This window comes from Arabidopsis lyrata (genome assembly GCF_000004255.2).
Source record: "Arabidopsis lyrata subsp. lyrata unplaced genomic scaffold ARALYscaffold_1, whole genome shotgun sequence".
NCBI lineage: Eukaryota > Viridiplantae > Streptophyta > Magnoliopsida > Brassicales > Brassicaceae > Arabidopsis > Arabidopsis lyrata.
The window spans coordinates 29,124,429-29,144,392 of NW_003302555.1; the positions used below are offsets into that span (position 1 = coordinate 29,124,429).

The 19,964-nt window shown below is 33.7% G+C and overlaps 1 protein-coding gene and 2 long non-coding RNA genes across 6 annotated transcripts; 2 read left to right on the forward strand and 1 right to left on the reverse strand.

The window, feature by feature from the left end:
* The first annotated feature begins 998 nt into the window (after nucleotides 1–998).
* LOC110225206 lies at nucleotides 999–1,759 on the forward strand. Its single transcript, XR_002329615.1, has 2 exons — nucleotides 999–1,136; nucleotides 1,510–1,759. It is a non-coding gene; the product is annotated as an uncharacterized LOC110225206 (long non-coding RNA).
* Nucleotides 1,760–3,744: 1,985 nt separating this feature from the next.
* On the reverse strand, nucleotides 3,745–16,768 carry LOC9327880. 2 transcript variants are annotated; one of them, XR_002329772.1, is made up of 9 exons: nucleotides 16,597–16,768; nucleotides 16,377–16,484; nucleotides 16,159–16,236; nucleotides 15,993–16,070; nucleotides 9,794–9,974; nucleotides 9,636–9,693; nucleotides 9,097–9,168; nucleotides 4,397–4,534; nucleotides 3,745–3,942 (listed from the first exon to the last, which is right to left on the reverse strand). It is a non-coding gene; the product is annotated as an uncharacterized LOC9327880 (long non-coding RNA). The 2 variants fall into 2 exon arrangements; XR_002329773.1 differs by lacking the exon at nucleotides 16,159–16,236.
* LOC110225433 lies at nucleotides 4,397–6,682 on the forward strand. 3 transcript variants are annotated; one of them, XR_002329770.1, is made up of 7 exons: nucleotides 4,397–4,545; nucleotides 4,642–4,906; nucleotides 5,000–5,096; nucleotides 5,198–5,322; nucleotides 5,398–5,482; nucleotides 5,570–6,490; nucleotides 6,565–6,682. XR_002329770.1 is itself a non-coding variant. In XM_021015173.1 (6 exons), the coding sequence occupies exons 1-6, from the start codon at nucleotides 4,405–4,407 to the stop codon at nucleotides 5,754–5,756; spliced, it is 900 nt and encodes a 299-aa protein (XP_020870832.1). In that variant the 5' UTR covers nucleotides 4,397–4,404; the 3' UTR covers nucleotides 5,757–6,682. The 3 variants fall into 3 exon arrangements, 1 of the variants encoding a protein (XP_020870832.1); XR_002329771.1 differs by having other exon boundaries at nucleotides 5,570–6,196; nucleotides 6,278–6,682; XM_021015173.1 differs by having other exon boundaries at nucleotides 5,570–6,682.
* Nucleotides 16,769–19,964: the final 3,196 nt, after the last annotated feature.

The window sequence follows — 19,964 nt, forward strand, 5'->3', positions numbered from 1 at the left end:
AAAAATTCAAATCCGCCAGAAACCATCAAATCGATAAACGGTGTTACTTTCCGTTAGTAGATGTTGACTAGGATGCCACATTTTCAGTCTAAAATGCCACGTGGAGTCATGATGCGATGTGGTTTCATAAGAAAACGGTCTATTTCCCCATAAACTTAGTTGTTCTAGCATATTTATACACACAAGTTAGAATCATGCCTAAAACTACATGAACTTAGCTATATTTTGAAATTATTACAAGAACAATTTAAATCCGGCGAAAACCATCAAATCGGCAACCAATGTTATTGTTCCGGTAACAAATGTTGATTAAGATTATGTGTTTGCACGTGGAGCCACAAAACAACATTGTTTCATTTACTTATTTATTTCTAAAAATAAATAATTTCTTATTACGAGTAAAATTTATAGTAAAACTTTTATCCATCATATAAACCACAAGTGCACATGCAAGCACAATAGTATTTAGGAATCGAATCCACATAGACCAAATAACCACACAATTGACTATATAGTTTCATATTTAGCTAGAACATAATAGGAGTTATAAGAGACAAAGCCTTAAAGGTTCAAAAGCTTTCTCTTTAAGAGACATAAGAATCATTCATCAAATTAAAAACAAACTCAAGAGATAAACAAGACTTACACGATCTACAACATCTTCTCCACTTCCCATTTTTCAAGGTTCAATTTTGATTTTCTTTTCTTCTCGAATTTTGATAGGTGTTTAGGTTGTTTATAAAGTGGAGGAGGATAATGGAGCTTATCTCTATATGGATATATTTGCTTCACTAAACTAATCATCTATTGGTTTCTACTGAAACAATGATATTTAAGTGGTAAAAAAACATGCTTAAATATCATTTTCATTTTCAAAGTAGAAATGAATATACATCATTTTCATTGTTACTACTAGAAAAATGATATTTAAATAGTAAAAAAACTTGCTTAAATATCATTGTTCCAGTAGTAACCAATAGCTGATTAGTTTAGTGAAAAAAAACTTATCTATTTAGAGATAAGCTCCATTATCCTCTTCCACCTTATAAACAACTTAAAGACCTATCAAGATTCCAGAAGAAAATAAACTCAAAATTGAACCTTGAGGAATGGGAAGTGGAGAAGATGTTGATCGTGTAAGTCTTGTTTATCCCTTGAGTTTGTTTTCAGTGAATGATTCTTTTGTCTTTTTGATAGAAAGATTTTCAACCTTTAAGGTTTTGTCTCTTGTACCTCTTTTTATGTTCTAGCTAATCTCTAAATGGAGGATTAAACCTTAAAGATTAAACAACCTTTAAGGTTGTTTATAAAGTGGAGGAGGATAATGGAGCTTATCTCTAAATGGATATATTTGTTTCACTAAACTAATCATCTATTGGTTTCTACTGAAACAATGATATTTAAGCAAGTTTTTTTACTATTTAAATATCATTTTTCTAGTAGTAAGAATGAAAATGATTTATATTCATTTCTACTTTGAAAATGAAAATGATATTTAAGCATGTTTAGGATGATCTTGAAGCCTAAATACATGATCTTGAAGCCTTCATCTGGTTCTTCAGGATTGTCATCGGAGTTGTCAAGATGGCAAACTCAAGATCGGCGATGAGCAACTGACGGTGTTCCGGTGGTTTTCGCATCTGCAACATGAACCTAGGTCTAGAATCAAACACGTGTATGTCTTACGTGTCATTTCCTTATGTTTTTGGGTTCATTTAATATTTGGGCTTCAAAGGCTTTTGTATCACTCGTCTTCTTGTAAGTTGTCCTTTGGGCTTTCTAGTAAAAGCTTTGGTCAACAAAAAAAAAAAATCTACTGATTGCACAAATCTATAAAAGCTAAATGCAAAGTGTGTGTGAGAGAGAACGAACTCTGACTACTTTTTCAGATAACCAAAAGCAAAAATTATATCAAAATTTTCTCGAACTGCAACTGAAACATCATCATCGATGATGCCCTTTTCTCTTGGAATCATCATCATCGCCACCACCATCATCGGCTTAACCGCTTATCAAATTCTGCTTCTTCTTAACTTTCTGAGCTTTAGCCAAAGACTCATCATCCTCAATCGCAAATGAAATCTTTATAACTAAATAAGGTAGTGACTCATATGACAAATACATTTTTGTTTCCTTTTATATTTTCTTCTGCTTGTATTGATTTTTTTTTTTCTTTTGGGTTTTGAATATAGCTGAAAATCTTAAAATGATAAAATGAATACAATCAATGTCCAATAACATAATTAAAAACCAATAGCTACTGGGATCAATGATATTCATGTTATATTTCTAATATTTCCAGCTCTATTTAAAAACCAATTTAAGAAGAAAAAAGATAAAGTACAAAGACAAGAAGAAAAAAAAGAAACAAAAACATTTGCCATTTGTCACAATCCTACTAAAGACTGTGACAAATGGCAAATGTTTTTGAGTTTTGTTCAAGCCTTATAGCAGCGAGCCGTGTAACTGAGGCTGATGAAAGTCTATCTGAAGCGAAGAATGCTAAAAAGAAGCAAAATCTGATGAGCGGCAAAGCTGATAATGATACGGGAGATGAAGACGATTGCTTAAAGAAAAATAAGGGAGTCGAGGATGATGTTGTAGCTTCAGTTCGAGAAACCCTTGTTTGTAACATCTGCTTCTGTATGTCTGAGAAACCAGTCACGGTAGTTCATTCACTCTCCGGGTCCGGCTTTTATAGATTTGTGCAATCAATAGATTATATAAGTGTTTCTTATGCTTTTTGATTTTGTTAATGCTTGTTGAATCTTGTTATTGGTTTTGGTTGGTTACTATATTGTTCACTTTATTTAATTAAGCTGCCTAATAACTACACATACGTGTTAGTGGCATTATATTACTTGGAAGTCAAGGTATGGAGCTCAGTCAATAGCACTCTCTAGAAGGTTGGATTTGCATTCCTCATAGCCTTTGGTGCAATTGATTACTCTTTTTTTTTTTTTTTTTTTTTCTTAATCAATAACTCCTTGGAAATGTTTCGTTATGAATCGTGAAATATTTATTACTATTGAGTTTTGCCATTGCTTATAGAATTAGCCTTGCTCTAGTTTCTTGGTAGACTTCCTCTCTTTTTGCCTTCAATATGTGTTAACGTATCTTGCAGTGGGGGAAGAGATCTCAGTGGCAACAAAAGAACTTTTCGCCAGCCGATCTCAATCCTGAAAACCCCATCCTATCTCACTAGTTCTTTTCTAGTTTTATCTTTATTCATTCATATATTCTGCATATGCTCCTGACTCCTCCGAAGAAGCTAGTGAGAGATACGATGGGGTTTACAGAATTGAGAAGTGCTGGCGGAAAGTTCAGATGTAGCTAATGTTCTAAATTGTTCACCTAATATCCTAGTGCTTGAGAAGGCCACTGACCTGTTTGTGAAAACAGAAAGTCCATCATGGGATTTTGATATGTTAGTACATGCTCTCTTTCTTCTCCTTCATGGCATGATATATCACTTGGTTCCTGCTGAGGGTCGTTGGAAGTGGATCAAGTCTCAGCCTGCTAGCAGAAAGTCTGTTGAAGCTTTGTGTCCTTTGGAAAGGAAGAGGATAAGGAAAGCCACAAAGGCGACTCGAAATAGTATCGGAAGCTGAAGAAGCACCAAGCAAAAGGATGAAAGTGAACATATTGACAGTAGCAGCAGCCACTGCAACTGTGTTTTTAGACCCAGACCGGACCGGGTGGTTTGACCATTGAACCGTGACCTGGTAGTATCTCCGGTTCGGGTTTCATGCAAAACTCGACATATAATTGAACTGTAATCTACTATACATTTTTGCAGCAGTTTTTGGGTACCCAAATCGGGTCAAAATTTTGACCCGGAATTAATTGTTTTTAGACCCGATTAGGAGAATCTCGGATCTTGCCTAATTTAATTGTTTGCTCCGATTTTGAGTCACCAAATCTTTCCTTAGTTGCTGCGACCTACATTCATGGCAAAAATGATTAAGTTTCTCAATTCAATCTCAGTTAAAGATACACAAAATATTTGCAGTTACACCAATAAAGAAGCAAACATTCATAGCATATCTAATCTTCCCTATTAAAACGCAATAGTAACTACTCCATTTATCATTTCTTTCTATCAACTAAAGCAATCATCGAATGATCTTATTGAGATGGAAAATAGTTAATAGAGAAGAGATTTCATCTATATTCTCGCTTCAATAAACCTAGCATATTCTCTTTTATTCCAATAATTAAGATCACGCAATATATTTAATCCTTGATCATCAAGGATTTTATAATATTCGCCTAAACCTAATGGAACCTACTAATTCAAACTATATAAATAGCCGCTCATTTCCATCGTCTCTATTCACACACTCTCTCATTTCCCAATAGCAATATATCAGATAATAAAATTTTCTTTATTTACCTTCACCAATGGCTTCCCAATTTGCAATGTTAAGAGATGTCAGACCATACAAGACATCTTGGCGTGTCCAGGTTAAGGTGCTCCATTCTTGGCGCCAGTATACCAACAACACAGGTGAAACCCTTGAGTTGGTCCTCGCTGATTCACAGGTAAAACAACAATATATCAGAGAGTAGCATTTTATATTTCTATACATGAGCAACATCTAAAAACCTAACTCTAATTCTACTTCATTATTAAAACAGGGTGTCAAGATTCATGCTTCTGTGAAGAAGGATTTGGTTGCTAAATATGTTAACAGCCTACAAGTGAATGAGTGGAAGTTCATTGAACATTTTACACTTACTCATGCAGCAGGGCAATTCAGACCAACCGGTCATCTATACAAGATGTCCTTTGTGAATGGCACTACTGTGACACGGTCTGACATTGTCTCTGATTCAAGCTACTTAACTCTGGCAAGGTTTAGCAGAATACAGAATGGCGATTTAAATCCTTACATGTTGATTGGTATGTAATGCTCTAAAATATACATTCTCATGTCTTAAATCAATTCTGTTAATTTATGTATATACTAAATGTACTGTTGTGAACCAAATATAGATGTCATGGGTCAAGTGGTGAATATTGGTGAGCTAGAGGTCCTTGAAGCTAATAACAAGCCAACCACTAAGCTTGACTTTGAGTTGCGTGATGAACAGTGAGTGATCTGATATGGTTGTTTTATTATTAAGTAACCTGAGAACTTATAGAATGAGATTTGATATGATCTAATATTTGATTACATGTTTTCTACTGCAGTGATGATAGGATGTCATGCACACTCTGGGGGGCATTTGCTGAAAAAATGTTTCAAGCATGCCAAGCAGCTGATGGAATCATGGTGATCTGTGTTATCAGATTTGCAAAGATTAAGGCATACAAAGGTAAATTACTATTTCTACCTAAGATTTTGTAATGAATAAAGTTTTATTTGACAATTGTTCCTGTTTTCTTTCTAGGTGTTAGGAGTCTCTCTAATTCCTTTGATGCCTCACAAGTTCACATCAATCCACCTTTCCCTGAGATTGAAGCTTTCACCAGAGCGTATAAGTTTATTTTTCAAACTACTCTAAACTTATAGTTTTATTATAACTGACTGAAAATTACATTCTTTGTTTTTTCTATTAACAGTCTCCCCTCTGATGGTCTAGCCTTAACTTTCCGTGAAAGTGTTCCTAAGTTCCAGATGGTTACAGTGAATAAGGATGATGATTGTCTTCAGTTTGAAAGGAATACAATATCAGATCTTTTTAACTCAACAGAGGTTTGTATTTGTTTGAGTTATTCATATAGCATTGTTATCTACTTTAGTGTGTGAAATCTCATTAATTACCTATACCCTGTAGATTGGAAAGGCTAGAGTTATCTGCACAATCTATGGAATTGATACAGATTGGGCTTGGTATTACTTTAGTTGCCGTAACTGTAATAAAAAGGTCACTCACATTCATTCTGGAGTGAATACTGCTTCCATGAAGAAACAAAAGCCAAAGTTTTGGTGTGACGTCTGCAGGAATGATGTCACTAATGTTGTAGCAAAGTGAGACTTCTTTTCTTAATCTGATAATAATGCATATTTATAAGTTTGTGTTTTTTCTTTGAAATAATTACTAATATGACTTCTCTTATTGAAGGTACATGCTATATGTTAAGGTGATGGATAACACTGGTGAAACAAAATGTCTTTTGTTTGACAGTATATGCTCAAAAATTGTTGGTGAAACTGCTGCATCATTGCTAGGTGGATCATTCAATGAGGTAACATTCTATTATGTGAATTATATATGTAATTGATATATATGAAACATTCAACTGATAAGTACTAATTTCCTTATGTAGATTGAGGACCCTAATGATTTGCCTGACGTAATAAGGAATTTGGTTGGCAAGACCTTTCTCTTTCTGCTATGTGTTGAGAAAGAAAACATTTGGGATGGTAAGGATTCTTTCAAGGTTTCAAGAATCCTAAACAAAGATGGACTCTTGCAAGAAGATGTCCTTGAGGAATCTGAACAATTGGTTAATCCTGCCTCAATTGTTTCTGGAGATCAGGTAACATTTTTTAACTATCTAATCTCCTTAAAATTATATCAACTATCTCTCCTACTGATAATCTCTATATTCAGTGTCTCATGTTAACAATGAGTCAAGACACGTCTGACTCATCTACTCCATCTTCCAAGCGTGTTTATGCTCCTAATCTGTCTGAGTCAGAGCAATCCTCCAGTTCTAAGAAGGTGTGCATCGAGCCTAAAGACTTACAGAAGTCAGAACTAGAATTTGAGGAGAATGGTCTGTCTCTAAATGGAGTTCCTAACAAGATCTCTGAAGTTGTGAAGGTAGAGAATGTCAAGATTGAAAGCAACAAAGGAAAGGGTGTTCAAGACAGTGGTGATCTTCCTGTGAATGAGAAAAAGGAGACTAGGCATGTGGCTAAAGCAGTTGGAATGAAGATCAAAAAAGAGAAATAGTGATCTAGCACCTGTTTGCTAAGCAATAAGGAGTTATCATAATTCCAAGTTTTTTAAAATTTCATTGTTAGACATTTGTTGGTTTTTTACTTTGGTTTTTAATTGATGTTTCAGTTTGGTTTTTTGGTTAATCTCCTCTAATAAACCTGTTTCAATTTCTGTCTACTGTACCGTTGTCTTACTCAGTTATTGAAATAGCATATTTATTTAGTTTAATCTAATCATTAGACCTCAAAACCTAAAGCAGAACCGCTATAACATCCTTATGTTTGCTACACGAAATCTCTATTATAAACAATGATGGAAATTCTTGGAAATCGTAATATGGAAAGCACAGTTTTATATAATCATTACTATAATATTGAATAAAGATCTTTTACAGGCTAACGATTCAGTTTCCTTGATATATTATATCTAACTTTACTTATCTCAAACGGTTTCAATGATTTACAATATATAATATCTATTTTATATAGGAAATTAAATCTATTCATTCACATCTCTACACGATTCTATAAATACTCAGACTTAACCTTTAGATTTTTTCAGAAACCTAACCTTCTCTATAAAAAAAAAACTGAGAAAAACTTACACTTTCTGTGATTCTAATGGGTACTATTGACTACATTTCCGATCTCAACCTGCAAAGACCTAGATGGACTTTGTACGTGAAGATTTTATCTATCTGGAATCAAGGTATAGACGCTATTGATGAACCTACGATTATGATTCTGACTGATGAAAAGGTTAGCAAATTTCTTCTATTGAACCTCTGTTTCTTAAGTCACAGATTTACTAATTTGTTTGAATCTTCACAGAGAAAACTTACTATTTAGTTCTTCTTATATGCCTAGGCCAATCAGATTGATGCATTTATCCCTCCTGGAAACTACTTATACAATTTCCGGCCAGGTCTCAAGGAGGGTCACTGGTACTACATGGCTGACTTCCATGTGGTACCATCTACTCAACCTGTTAAGTACTCCTGGAATCGTTTTGCACTAGAGTGTATATGGCCTACCACTATGTGGCCTGTGTCTCCTAGATGTAATGGAAATTTCTGCAACTTCATTCATTCTGATGAAGTTGAGTATGCTGGATTAGAGGATAAGCAACATGTGTCAGGTTCAAGTATATTTATTTATTGATTGAAATTAGTAAAACTTTGCTTTATTCTGACTTTAATTAAGTATATTTGAAATTTGTTTTCAGATGCTATTGGTGTGGTCTCGAGTGTCTCTGCTATTCAAAGATTTCCATTTGTTTGTCGTCAAGGAGAGACAGACTATGAAACCAGATTTGTTGTTGTCGAAATCAAGGATGACATGTAAGTTTTATTTTAATAGATATCTCAAATTAGTATCTATATTGGCGATGTGGTATTGAATGCATTGAATCTGTGATCATGTAGGGGTAGGAAAACAATCTGTGTTGCAAAGGGTAGGTCCTGTCAGGCGTTTGTGACTAAATGGTTTAGGAAAATAACTTCTGTGACATACAATTATGACCCAGTTGTCATTGTCCTGCGTTTTTGGAGGGTTGCTGAGTTTGAAGGTTAGTTATTTTCCTATAAACTATATATAACTGTCAAATACATTAGACAATAACTTTAACTGGTAACTATCAACATGTTTTAATAGGTCAAAACTGTTTGATGAGTGAGTATGGTTGTTCAAGGCTTTTCCTTGATCCAACCTTTCCTGATTTGGACATTCCGAGATACATGTAAGTAGATACCTATCAGAAGTTAAATAAGTAATCAAATGCTATGATTACTGATTGGATTAAGTAATGTTTCTCTTTTTTGAAACAGCCGTGGCTTTGCAGAACAACAAGATGATGTTCAGGATGTTGGAATGAAGTTGGAAGTGTGATGATGGGAAGCTAAGTTTGGTTCTACCAGTGGCTGCAGTTGTTTTATTATTACAAAAATACTTTCTCGGTTCTCTATTGTTTTATGTTTATGAAGACAAGTTTGTTTTAAGTTTCTTTTGACTATCAACTGCTTTATCCTTTATTTGAATTTAATGTTTATCTAATTAATCTACTCTAATGGTTATTTGTTTTATAGTAAGTTTTAGTATATGATCAATAAAATATATAATTACTGTATCAAAGTAATAATTTCATTAGATAAATTAACAAGTTTTGAGATATTTGCTAAACTATCAGTTTTGTTCAATTTACCTTATTTGAATAGTCCATCTTCCTTATGTGCTATTGATTGTGTATATCAAGAATATTTCATTGCTCTCTTTCCTGATACAAAAAATATAGTTAGTAATCTTATAATTACAACAATAATCACTATAATCACCGAATCAATCTTATAGTTTGGTATATTCCGCATATTATCTAAAGGTTCTCATTCATTACTTATAGAAAATAACATATCTTAGTTCCTATATCTTTGGCAACAGACAATCATTTAACAATAATAGTCAATCTACAGATATCAAAATGCTTTCTATTTAGACCTTAATCTCCTTTATATAGTTACCATGTAGTCTAATCATCTATAGACATTCTTAGACTACAATATGAAAAAAAAACCTCTATCTCCAACAGAAAATAATGTTCCTGAGTCTAATCCACCCAAACGTAATCGAGGAAATGAGCCTTACACTAGACTAAGGAACATTTCTCAGTTTAATCTACCTATAATCAGGAATGGTTCTGTCCCTCTTAGTACAGCGTTTGGTAGTGCTTTTAGAGATATTACTAACCTTCCAGACCCACAAGTTAGCCCCATTGAGAACTCTGCAGATGCTAATACATCTTCATCTGCAAAACAGAACAGTAAGAATCAAGGTTAATTTCTATAGACAAGTTTTCATTTACAATTATTTTGTTTTCATTCTCATCAAAGATAAATAGAAAATACCTTTATCTCTAAATCTTGATGAGTTTTAAAACAGGTTCACTTCGTGGAAAAATGTCCAAGCCTTGCTCTCCTTACACCAGACCTAACCCATTGTTAACTCCATCTGGATTAAGCGCCATGACTAATACAAGCCAGAGTCTTTTTAGCAGAACACCTACAACTCCAATAATGCCTCCACCTTCTGTAACACCAAAGAGAATAGGTGGTTAGATTAATTAAGTTCCACATATGAATAATTTTTGCAACAATTATGGTATGATAATGTTTTAAATAGAGAAGTATATTGTATAAGTAATAAGTTTAATATCTGTTGTAGGTGTTCAATACACTGGAAATCCATCATGTATAACCAACCTCCAGACATCAAGCTTTGTTTCTCATAGAATAAATTTGCCAAGGAAAAACTTAGATATTGATTTTACAAATGCAGAAACCTCTTCTTCATCTAAAGGTAACAGTCTTTACTGTATTGTTTTTCGCTTGGAAGCAAAATGTAATTAAGAGGCATGTCTTAACCTATTTTCCTGTTTTGTATTCTCAAGGTCAGAATACAACTCAAGTAATAGATAATGAAGATAGTGATTATAGCCAAGATGATGAAATGTATGATGATCCTGAGTTTGGTAATGTCAATGAAGATGAGACACTAGCTCAAAGCTATGATCTTAGTTGCAGTGAAGGTGAAGATGAAGTAGTAGATAACAATGAAATGTCAGTTTCTGACGAGGAACAGATTGAAATGATGTCACACATAACTGAAGTCTCATCTCATACCAATGATTTGGCAAGATCATCTATTGAGTCTGTTCAGCAAGAAACACATGAAGGAAATGTGCCTCCGAAAAGAAAAAAGAAAAGAAAATCAAAAAAGAAAAACAAACCAATAAGTAAATTTTCTTGCCCTTCCCAGTACTTTTTTTATTTTTGGTAATTCTGAATATGAAACTTATGAGAAACATATTTATGTTTTTCAGCTTATCTTGATCATGGTGACCCTACTTACTCGTGTAAGTATTGTGGTGCATTGATATGGCATGCTGAAAGAATAAACAAAAAAGTTAAAACGACAGATCCTACATTTACACTATGTTGTGGTCAAGGTTCTGTTAAGCTGCATTTTCTTAAAGAGTCACCAGAATTGATCAAGAAATTTATGACTGGGAAAGATCCTCAAAGTAGGAATTACATAAAGCACTTGAGAATATGGAATATGGTTTTCGCAATGACCTCACTAGGTGGGAAAGTAGATAAGTCTATACCTAAGGGTAAAGGTCCAAGCATGTTTCGTTTACAAGGAGGTAACTATCATTTGATAGGCAGTTTGAAACCTGCAGAAGGTGATTATGCGAAGTATTCACAACTCTATATAGTAGATACTGAGAATGAAGTAGATAACAGAGCAACTGTTATTGGGTTAGTATTATTTCTACTTAACAGGCTTATTAAATTCTTTTGTATTTCTATGTTGTGGTATTACTCAATCATGGGCATCTTTTTTTTTTTTAATGTAGCAAGGGGAAAGAATCATCTAGAAGAGGAAGCAAGGATATACTGAACAAAGAGACAATTGAAGCCATTATGAAAATGCTCAATGAAGTTAATCCTTATGTCAAGAATTTTAGAATTGCCAAGGAAAGATTTGAGGTAGTTAATCCCCAACCATTTCATATGAGGATATGCTCTGGTCGTAAAGGTGCTGATGGAAGGACTTACAGCATGCCTACGACTTCGGAGGTTGCAGCGTTAATCCCAGGAGACTTTACAGAAGGTATGCCAAACCGTGATATAGTTCTTCAAGAAAGGACTACAGGCCACCTAACCAGGATTAGCCAGATTCATATTTCTTATCTGGCTCTTCAGTATCCTCTGATTTTCTGCTATGGTGAAGATGGTTACACCCCAGGTATAGAGAAATGTTATAAGGGTAATAACCAGAAGAAGAAGAAGTGTATTAGTATGCGTCAGTGGTTTGCATTTCGTATTCAGGAGAGGCCAGGTGAGTGCCATACTCTTCTACTGTCGAAGAGGTTGTTTCAGCAGTTTCTTTGTGACGCTTACACCACTATTGAATCAAATCGTCTATCCTACATAAGGTTCAATCAGTCTAAGCTTAGATGTGAGAATGCAAACTCACTAAAAGAAGCTGCTGACTCTGGTGTAACAAATATGGAAGAAGAAGGAAATCAGATTTTGATTCTAGCATCTTTTACGGGTGGTCCAAGGTATATGGTTCAGAGTTATTATGATGCTATGGCCATATGTAAACATTATGGTTTCCCGGATTTATTCATCACGTTTACATGTAACCCTAAGTGGCCTGAGATAACAAGATATGTCACAGCAAGAGGGTTAACTGCTGAGGATAGGCCAGACATTGTTGCTAGGATATTCAAAATCAAGTTGGATTCTCTGATGAACGATCTAACAGAAAAGAAGATGCTTGGAAAGACTGTCGCATGTAAGTTGTCTGACTACTTCCAATAGAATAACAATAAACTGAGACTATTTCAATATTTTCACACTATATTCTATGTTATGCAGCTATGTATACTGTAGAATTCCAGAAAAGAGGCCTTCCACATGCTCACATTCTTTTATTCATGGATGCTAAAAGCAAACTTCCAACAGCAAGCGATATTGACAGGATGATATCTGCTGAGATTCCAGATAAAGAAACAGAACCAGAGCTTTATGAGGTTGTTAGTAATTCAATGATTCATGGCCCATGTGGTGCAGCAAATATGAGTTCTCCATGTATGGTGGATGGCCAGTGTTCTAAATCGTATCCTAAAAAATTTGAGGATATCACCAAGGTAGGCGCTGATGGTTTTCCTATCTATAGAAGAAGGCGCTCTGACCACTATGTTGAGAAATGTGGAATTAAATGTGATAATAGGTATGTCGTTCCATACAATAAAAAACTATCAGTTAGGTATGGTGCTCACATTAACGTTGAATGGTGTAATCAAACTGGGTCTATTAAATACTTATTCAAGTATATAAATAAAGGCCCAGATAAGTTAGCATTTGTTGTGGAGCCTGTCAAGCCACCACCAACAGATAATGGCTCACACGTAGATCAAACAGCTAATGGATCAGAACCATTACCAGAGGAGAAAAAGAAGAATGAAATAAAAGATTATTTTGATTGCAGGTATTGTATCCTAATTTTGCTCTTTCTCAGTTTATTTCTGTGATTGGTCAGTCTGGATCCTGAAATGGCTTTGTTTATTATTCAAAATTGTAGATATGTGTCAGCATCTGAAGCAATTTGGAGAATTTTTAAGTTTCCGATACAGCATAAATCAACACCTGTTTTGAAGCTATCTTTTCATGTAAAAGGAAAGCAACCAGCTTATTTTAAAGGAAAAGAGGTGATATCAGATGTTTTGGACAGAATTCTCAATCGAGATTCTCAATTCATGGCATGGCTAACATTGAATAGGAATGATGGAATTGGAAAAAATGGAAAGCGTGCTCGAGAACTCCTATATGCAGAGATACCTGCATATTTTACATGGGATGGAACTAATAAGCTGTGGAATAAGAGGTCTAGAGGATGGTCCTTAGGTCGGATTAATTATGTTCCCAGGAAGCTAGAAGATGAATATTTTCTACGAGTCCTACTTAACATCGTCAGAGGTCCTACATGTTTTGATGACATTAAAACATATAATGGTGTTGTCTATCCAACTTACAAAGAAGCATGTTTTGCACGAGGAATTCTAGATGATGACCAGGTGTTCATTGACAGTCTGGTTGATGCGAGTCAATTCTGTTTTGGTGATTTTTTGAGGAATTTCTTCGCTATGTTGCTACTATCTGATTCACTATCTAGGCCAAAATATGTTTGGGAACAGACGTGGCATTTGTTAGCAGAAGATATTCAACAGAAGAAGAGAAATGAGTTTGACAATCAAGGTGTGATAAATAATGAAATTGCTAAAGTTATATCATATCCATTTTCTCAGTTAAATAAGCAATGATTCTATTTTTTTCTTGACATTGCCATTTATTTTATATGCAGATTTGAATCTGACAGAGGCAGAATTTAGGAACTACACTCTTCAAGAACTAGAAAAAATGATGTTGTCTAATGGAGGTACTCTTGAAGATATACAAAACTTTCCTAAGCCAACTAGAGAAGGTATAGATAATTCTAACCGTTTGATTGTTGATGAAATGAGGTATGACCGTACATCATTGGCTGAAAAGCATGCTGAGTGGATAGATATTATGACACCGGAGCAGAGAGGTGTTTATGATGAGATTACCACTGCAGTATTCAATGATCTAGGTGGAGTGTTTTTTTGTGTATGGATTTGGAGGTACAGGAAAAACTTTTATTTGGAAAACACTTTCAGCTGCTATTAGATCTAAAGGAGATATAGTTCTAAACGTGGCTTCAAGTGGTATCGCTTCTTTGTTGTTGGAAGGTGGAAGGACTGCTCATTCAAGGTTTGCCATACCTCTTAAACCTGATAGCAGTTCAGTGTGCAGGATAAAGCCGAAGTCTGATCTTGCTGATCTGATAAAGAAAGCTTCTCTTATTATATGGGATGAGGCACCTATGATGAGCAAGTGGTGTTTTGAATCTCTAGATAAGAGTTTTTGTGATATCATTGGTAATAAAGATAGCAAAGTATTTGGTGGAAAGGTTGTTGTCTTTGGAGGTGATTTTAGACAAGTTCTACCTGTTATCGCTGGTGCAGGCAGGGCTGAGATTGTGATGGCAGCTCTTAATGCGTCTTATCTTTGGGATCACTGTAAGGTTCTAAAGCTTACTAAGAACATGAGGCTACTTAAGAAGGATTTGAGTGTAGAAGAAGCAAAAGACATCAAAGAATTCAGTGATTGGCTTCTAGCTGTTGGTGATGGTAGAATTGCAGAACCTAATGATGGTGAGGCTCTAATTGATATACCTGAAGAACTTCTGATTACCGAAGCAAAAGATCCAATTGAATCCATTACTCGTGAGATATATGGAGATCCAGCCATGTTAAAAGGTACTGAAGATCCAGTATTTTTTCAAAAGAGAGCAATTCTGGCGCCAACCAATGATGATGTACACACAATCAACCAATATATGTTAGACAAGTTGGAGGGTGAGTCATAGCTTACTAGCTTTGTGAAATTATTTCCTTCAAGTCTTTCTTACAGCTAAAAGGTTTTTTTTTTTATTTTTTCAACAGGTGATGAGCAAGTTTTTTACAGTGCTGATAGTATTGATCCTGAAGATTCCGATTCACTTAAAAATCCTGTTATCACACCAGATTTCTTAAACAGTATCAGGCTACCAGGTTTGCCACACCATGCTTTGCGTCTGAAGATTGGTGCTCCAATAATGTTACTCAGGAATATTGATCCTAAAGGTGGTCTATGCAACGGTACTCGGCTTCAGGTAACTCAGATGACCCCACGTGTTCTTCAAGCAAGAGTTATAACCGGAGACAGAATTCGTGATATTGTTTTGATTTCATTAATCAATATTACACCATCCGATACAAAGCTACCTTTTCGGATGCGTAGAAGACAGTTCCCAGTATCACTAGCATTTGCTATGACTATCAACAAGAGTCAGGGACAATCACTAGAGAGGGTTGGACTCTATCTGCCTAAGCCAGTGTTTTCTCATGGGCAACTATATGTTGCTTTATCTAGGGTTACCTCAAAGACAGGTTTGAAAATTCTGATTCTAGACAAAGAAGGGAAGATTCAAAAGCAAACAACTAATGTTGTTTTCAAAGAAGTTTTTCAGAATATTGACTCATAATGCTTCTTGCATTATTTGTCAAACAATCTTATCAAATAAGGTATGTTTAGTTTACCATTTTATTTTATAATATAATTGCTTTATGGTAAGCAAAACCCCCAGTCAATCAATCATATATTTGACTAACAATCTACTTACCTTTTCACAGATTCAATGTCTCATGGTTCAAAAGAAAGTAACAACCAATCAATCGACTTTCAATTCCAGTTATTGTGCTAACTATATTTGACTTCTTTAAACACTCTTACTTTCGTCATATTTGGTTATGTCTTTCTTTTTATGTATTGAATAAAGTACCAATCAATCAAGCAGATGCACAATCATTTAGTTTTCTCATTTTCACTCAATTTATCTTAGCTTAACATTAATGAAAATGTTGTAGATGTTTATAAATTACATTTCAGTGAGAAGAAAGTGTAAACTAACCTTGCATAGATGCGGATGTAGATTTGATTCTCCTTTGTTTCAGATTTTTGTCCTGATGCTTCTGATGGTAGAAGCTTCCTATTTAATATACAGCAAGGGTTAGATACTTCAAAATAATCATCAGAAAGTCCTTTATGCCGCCCAAAATCACTAACTGTACTCTTACCTTCTCTTCATTTTTTGATCTGCTTATGCTAAGTTGAGGAGTTTATAACTTTCAATTAGTCGGATTCTATGTTAATTCCTAGACAAACACACATTAATCGATTAGCAAATCAGTACAGTTGCTATGTCATTCAAAGTTTAGCTGTGCTCAGAACACTGAAAATCATTTGAGTTACAAACTATTGAATATACTATTGTCAGAATAAGAATTGAACTTACAGTTTCAGCTCGCTTGAATAAGAGGTCCCAGAAGCAAGTTCCGATAACCCTCGATTCCAATTGCTGCTTGATCTTATCCAAGCTGTTATCAGTAGCATCAACAATCCTCTACGCATTTTCCGAAATTGACAAAATGGAGAAGTTTAAGACTGTCAATTAGAAAAGGAGCCAAAATAAAGATACTAAATTGTAGCAGACAGATATCGAGTGAGAAAGATACCGGAGAAGCGCCGTTCGAAGCCATGTTAATTGGGATCGACGATTAAGGAAAGATCTATGGTCGATTAAAGGTGAATAATCGCTGATTGATTGATCGAGAGAAGAAGTGGTGTTAAGGTTTTGTTTGGTTTAGGTTTTGAGCTGAAGAAGACGAGATTAAAGAAGAAGGAGAAGAAGATGAAGAAAATGGAGAAGAAGATGAAGAAAATGGAGAAGAAGAAGTTAGGTTGATTGTGTTTCGCGGAATTGAAAATGACCCGTCTTCACTGTACCAACGAGATCAAGTCTGTGTTAACCGGCCGGTACGTTACCGGATCAGATCAACTAATCCGACCGGTTCTTTTGCATTTTTTTTTTTTGCCCAGTAACATTAAAGGACTTTGTTGTCTACAGCCCAGCATGTATGAGAGGTTACCTTATTTTGTATTAACATGTTAATTATGTTATTAAGTTCAATATATATCATGCAAACTAATTAATTAAAACATATTATTATCTCAAACAATCAGTTTTTGCATATGAAAAAAACTATTCACAGCCATATTTACATGATCAAAAATTAATTTTTCCTTAATAAAATCAAACTATCGTGCAATTTATATTGATTAAAATTATTTTAATCCTTCACATCTAAATAAATCATATAATACAAGATATCTAAAATCTGAGAATTATATTACCAATGCAAACAGATTGACATTTAACATATAAAAGCCAAATGCACATATATGAAAATTAATCTTACAGTTGAAACAAGTTGTATGTTTACACATTACCAAACTTTTAAAAAATAAATAATTATGTAGTATCAATTAGACGATTAATATAAAAGGAAATAATTTTTATGTAACACATATGACTCGATTAAAACATGTTATACACAAATAATATCGATAACTTATAACACAATCCCAACTATAATACATAAATATATATATATCACCACAAAAAAAAATCAAAATAAAATAAAACCAATTATTATTGTATTATTAAATAACAAATAATAAAAATATTCAACTCGCGGTGTACCGCGGGTAACAATCTAGTTTCTTAATATTTTTAAATATCTTGTGTTTATATGTCTTTTAAAGAAGATTGTGTTTTACTGTTTAACATGTTAATATTGTTCGTTTCTACAATTTCCTTACTAAAAATACCTTAATCTTTGTGTTTGATATCATGGATTTAATAGGTATTTAACAAGGGAACTACTAACTTTTTCATGTATGTTATGTGAAGGTCGGTATAATTCTTGTTGCTCAGTTTGTTGGAGACACATTATTTCATCTACGGCATATAATATGCAAAATCACTTATAAATGTTTCATTCATTATACATTTTTCTACTATTGATGAAATAAGTATGAAGATAAAAATAAATATGAACTGTCTAAGTTATTAAGCATGCAAAAGACAAGAAAAATGTTTCTCTTTAGTTCAAGAAGAAGACTTTTTAAACCAAGTGATTGTAATGGTCCTCATGGAAGTGATAATAACAAAAGAACCAGTGGATTTAGTAGGGATGGACAGGGATCTGATACCCTAGAATTTTGAGTTACCCAAATATGATCCGTAAAACGACTACTCGGATCCTGATCCGCTAATGTCTTTAAGTATCCAGATCCGACACAAATAGCTAAAATACATATATATATATATTGAAAAAATAAACTATAATAGAAAATATAATAGAAATTGTTCATAATGAGTTTTAAATACTTTAGGACATATTTACTATGTTCGTTCGAAAAACACACCAATTTTAATATAGAGTTTATTTTTGGTGATATATTAAACAATTTTACTGTTTATTAGTATAAAATTAATATAAATCTTCTTCATATAAATTTCATAAAATTATATATAAAACACAGATTCGGGTATACTAACCTTACAATTAAAAATACCTAGAGTGGATTGATTAGATCTTCGATCAGATCTCAGATCCCGAATATTTTGCCTAACCTTACCATAGAATCAAAAGAAAACTATTAGATCAAATTGAGTATTATCTTGAATCGAAAAACGAAAAATTTTGGTTACAACAATTTATCTAGCAAGCTTACTACATCGTTTCATATAAATCTAGAAATAAAATGAACGAAACTAATGGAATAAACTAATTTTTGCATTATAGGAGATACTTGTTCAAAAAAAATATTATCTTGATTTTACTAGAATAAAAACCGAGATCTAAGACTGAAATAAATTTGAATAGGTGATACGAGTTCAATACAAAGATTACCTGGATTTTTTAACGATAATAAAAATCAAGATCTAAGACTTGGATATTGAAATGTTCATTTATGATTTAGTAAATCCAATCTTAATTCAATTTCATAAACGAAACAACTTACAATTGATAATCTTGAAGACAAACTACTATATTGCAAAACTTGACTATCGATTAACAAGTATATGAAAATTTGAGATTAGAGAAGAAAGTTACCTTCAAATCTTTCATGACTTTCTCGATTAGATGAAGTATGACCGATTTCTTTATACTTTTCATAAAATGTTTAGATGGATTTGAAATTTGCTACAAATCATGAATGTTTTGACGGCGAGAAGATTAACATGTTATCTATTTATACAAAATAACTGGTCAACATTATTTTTGGTTAAAATTTTCATTTATTTTGTTTCCGTATATAGGATTTTTCAAAGTAATTGGGCTTGTCATTTGGACCGCATAATATTAATATTAGTTAACTACAAAAAAAGGGATTTTTTTTTTTTTTTTTTAACGTCTGGATTTATTATTTATTGCAAATTATGAGAACTGTTACATAGACGATTCTACAACGGACAATTCCTTCCGACCCTTATTAGATCTACGACAGACGACACCTTCTTCACCTTCTTCACCTTCTTCTTCATACTCACCTCCTTCACCTCCTTCTTTATGCTCTTGATAGACACTTCCCTTATGCGTAGAATCCTGGCGAACGGCTATAATTGTACATCGCTGGAGATCTCCTGCACACTTGCCTCCAATAATCTGCAAATTTATTAATAAATCGCAGTATCTGGGACTCGAACCCCAGACCTCTGGGTGTAAAAGTATTAATTAACCCTTGTTCAACCAATGGGCCAAAGGGGCTTCCACAAAAAAAAAAAAAAAAAAAAAAGAAGGGATTTAAAGTCATTTTTCAAGTTTCCTAAAGTCAGTTTTTAAATGACCCTAACAATATAAAGTCATTTTTGAAAATGATACAACAAATGACTTTTTTTTAGAAACACTTCAAAAAGTGACTTCAAACTTAAAGTCAGAAATCAATATGGGGCATAATTTTTTAATGGGCTTTATATTTTGTCTGAATCCATTTACTTGTCTGAAATCTAGTTATGTTTTTGTCTGAATTTCAG

Coding starts and splice junctions, on each gene's coding strand:
- LOC110225433 (XM_021015173.1), top strand. CDS start 4,405: ATGGCTTCCCAATTTGCAATGTTAAGAGATGTCAGACCATACAAGACA. Junction 5,323..5,397: donor AAAGATTAAGGCATACAAAG/GTAAATTACTAT, acceptor TTTTCTTTCTAG/GTGTTAGGAGTCTCTCTAAT. Junction 5,483..5,569: donor ATTGAAGCTTTCACCAGAGC/GTATAAGTTTAT, acceptor TTCTATTAACAG/TCTCCCCTCTGATGGTCTAG.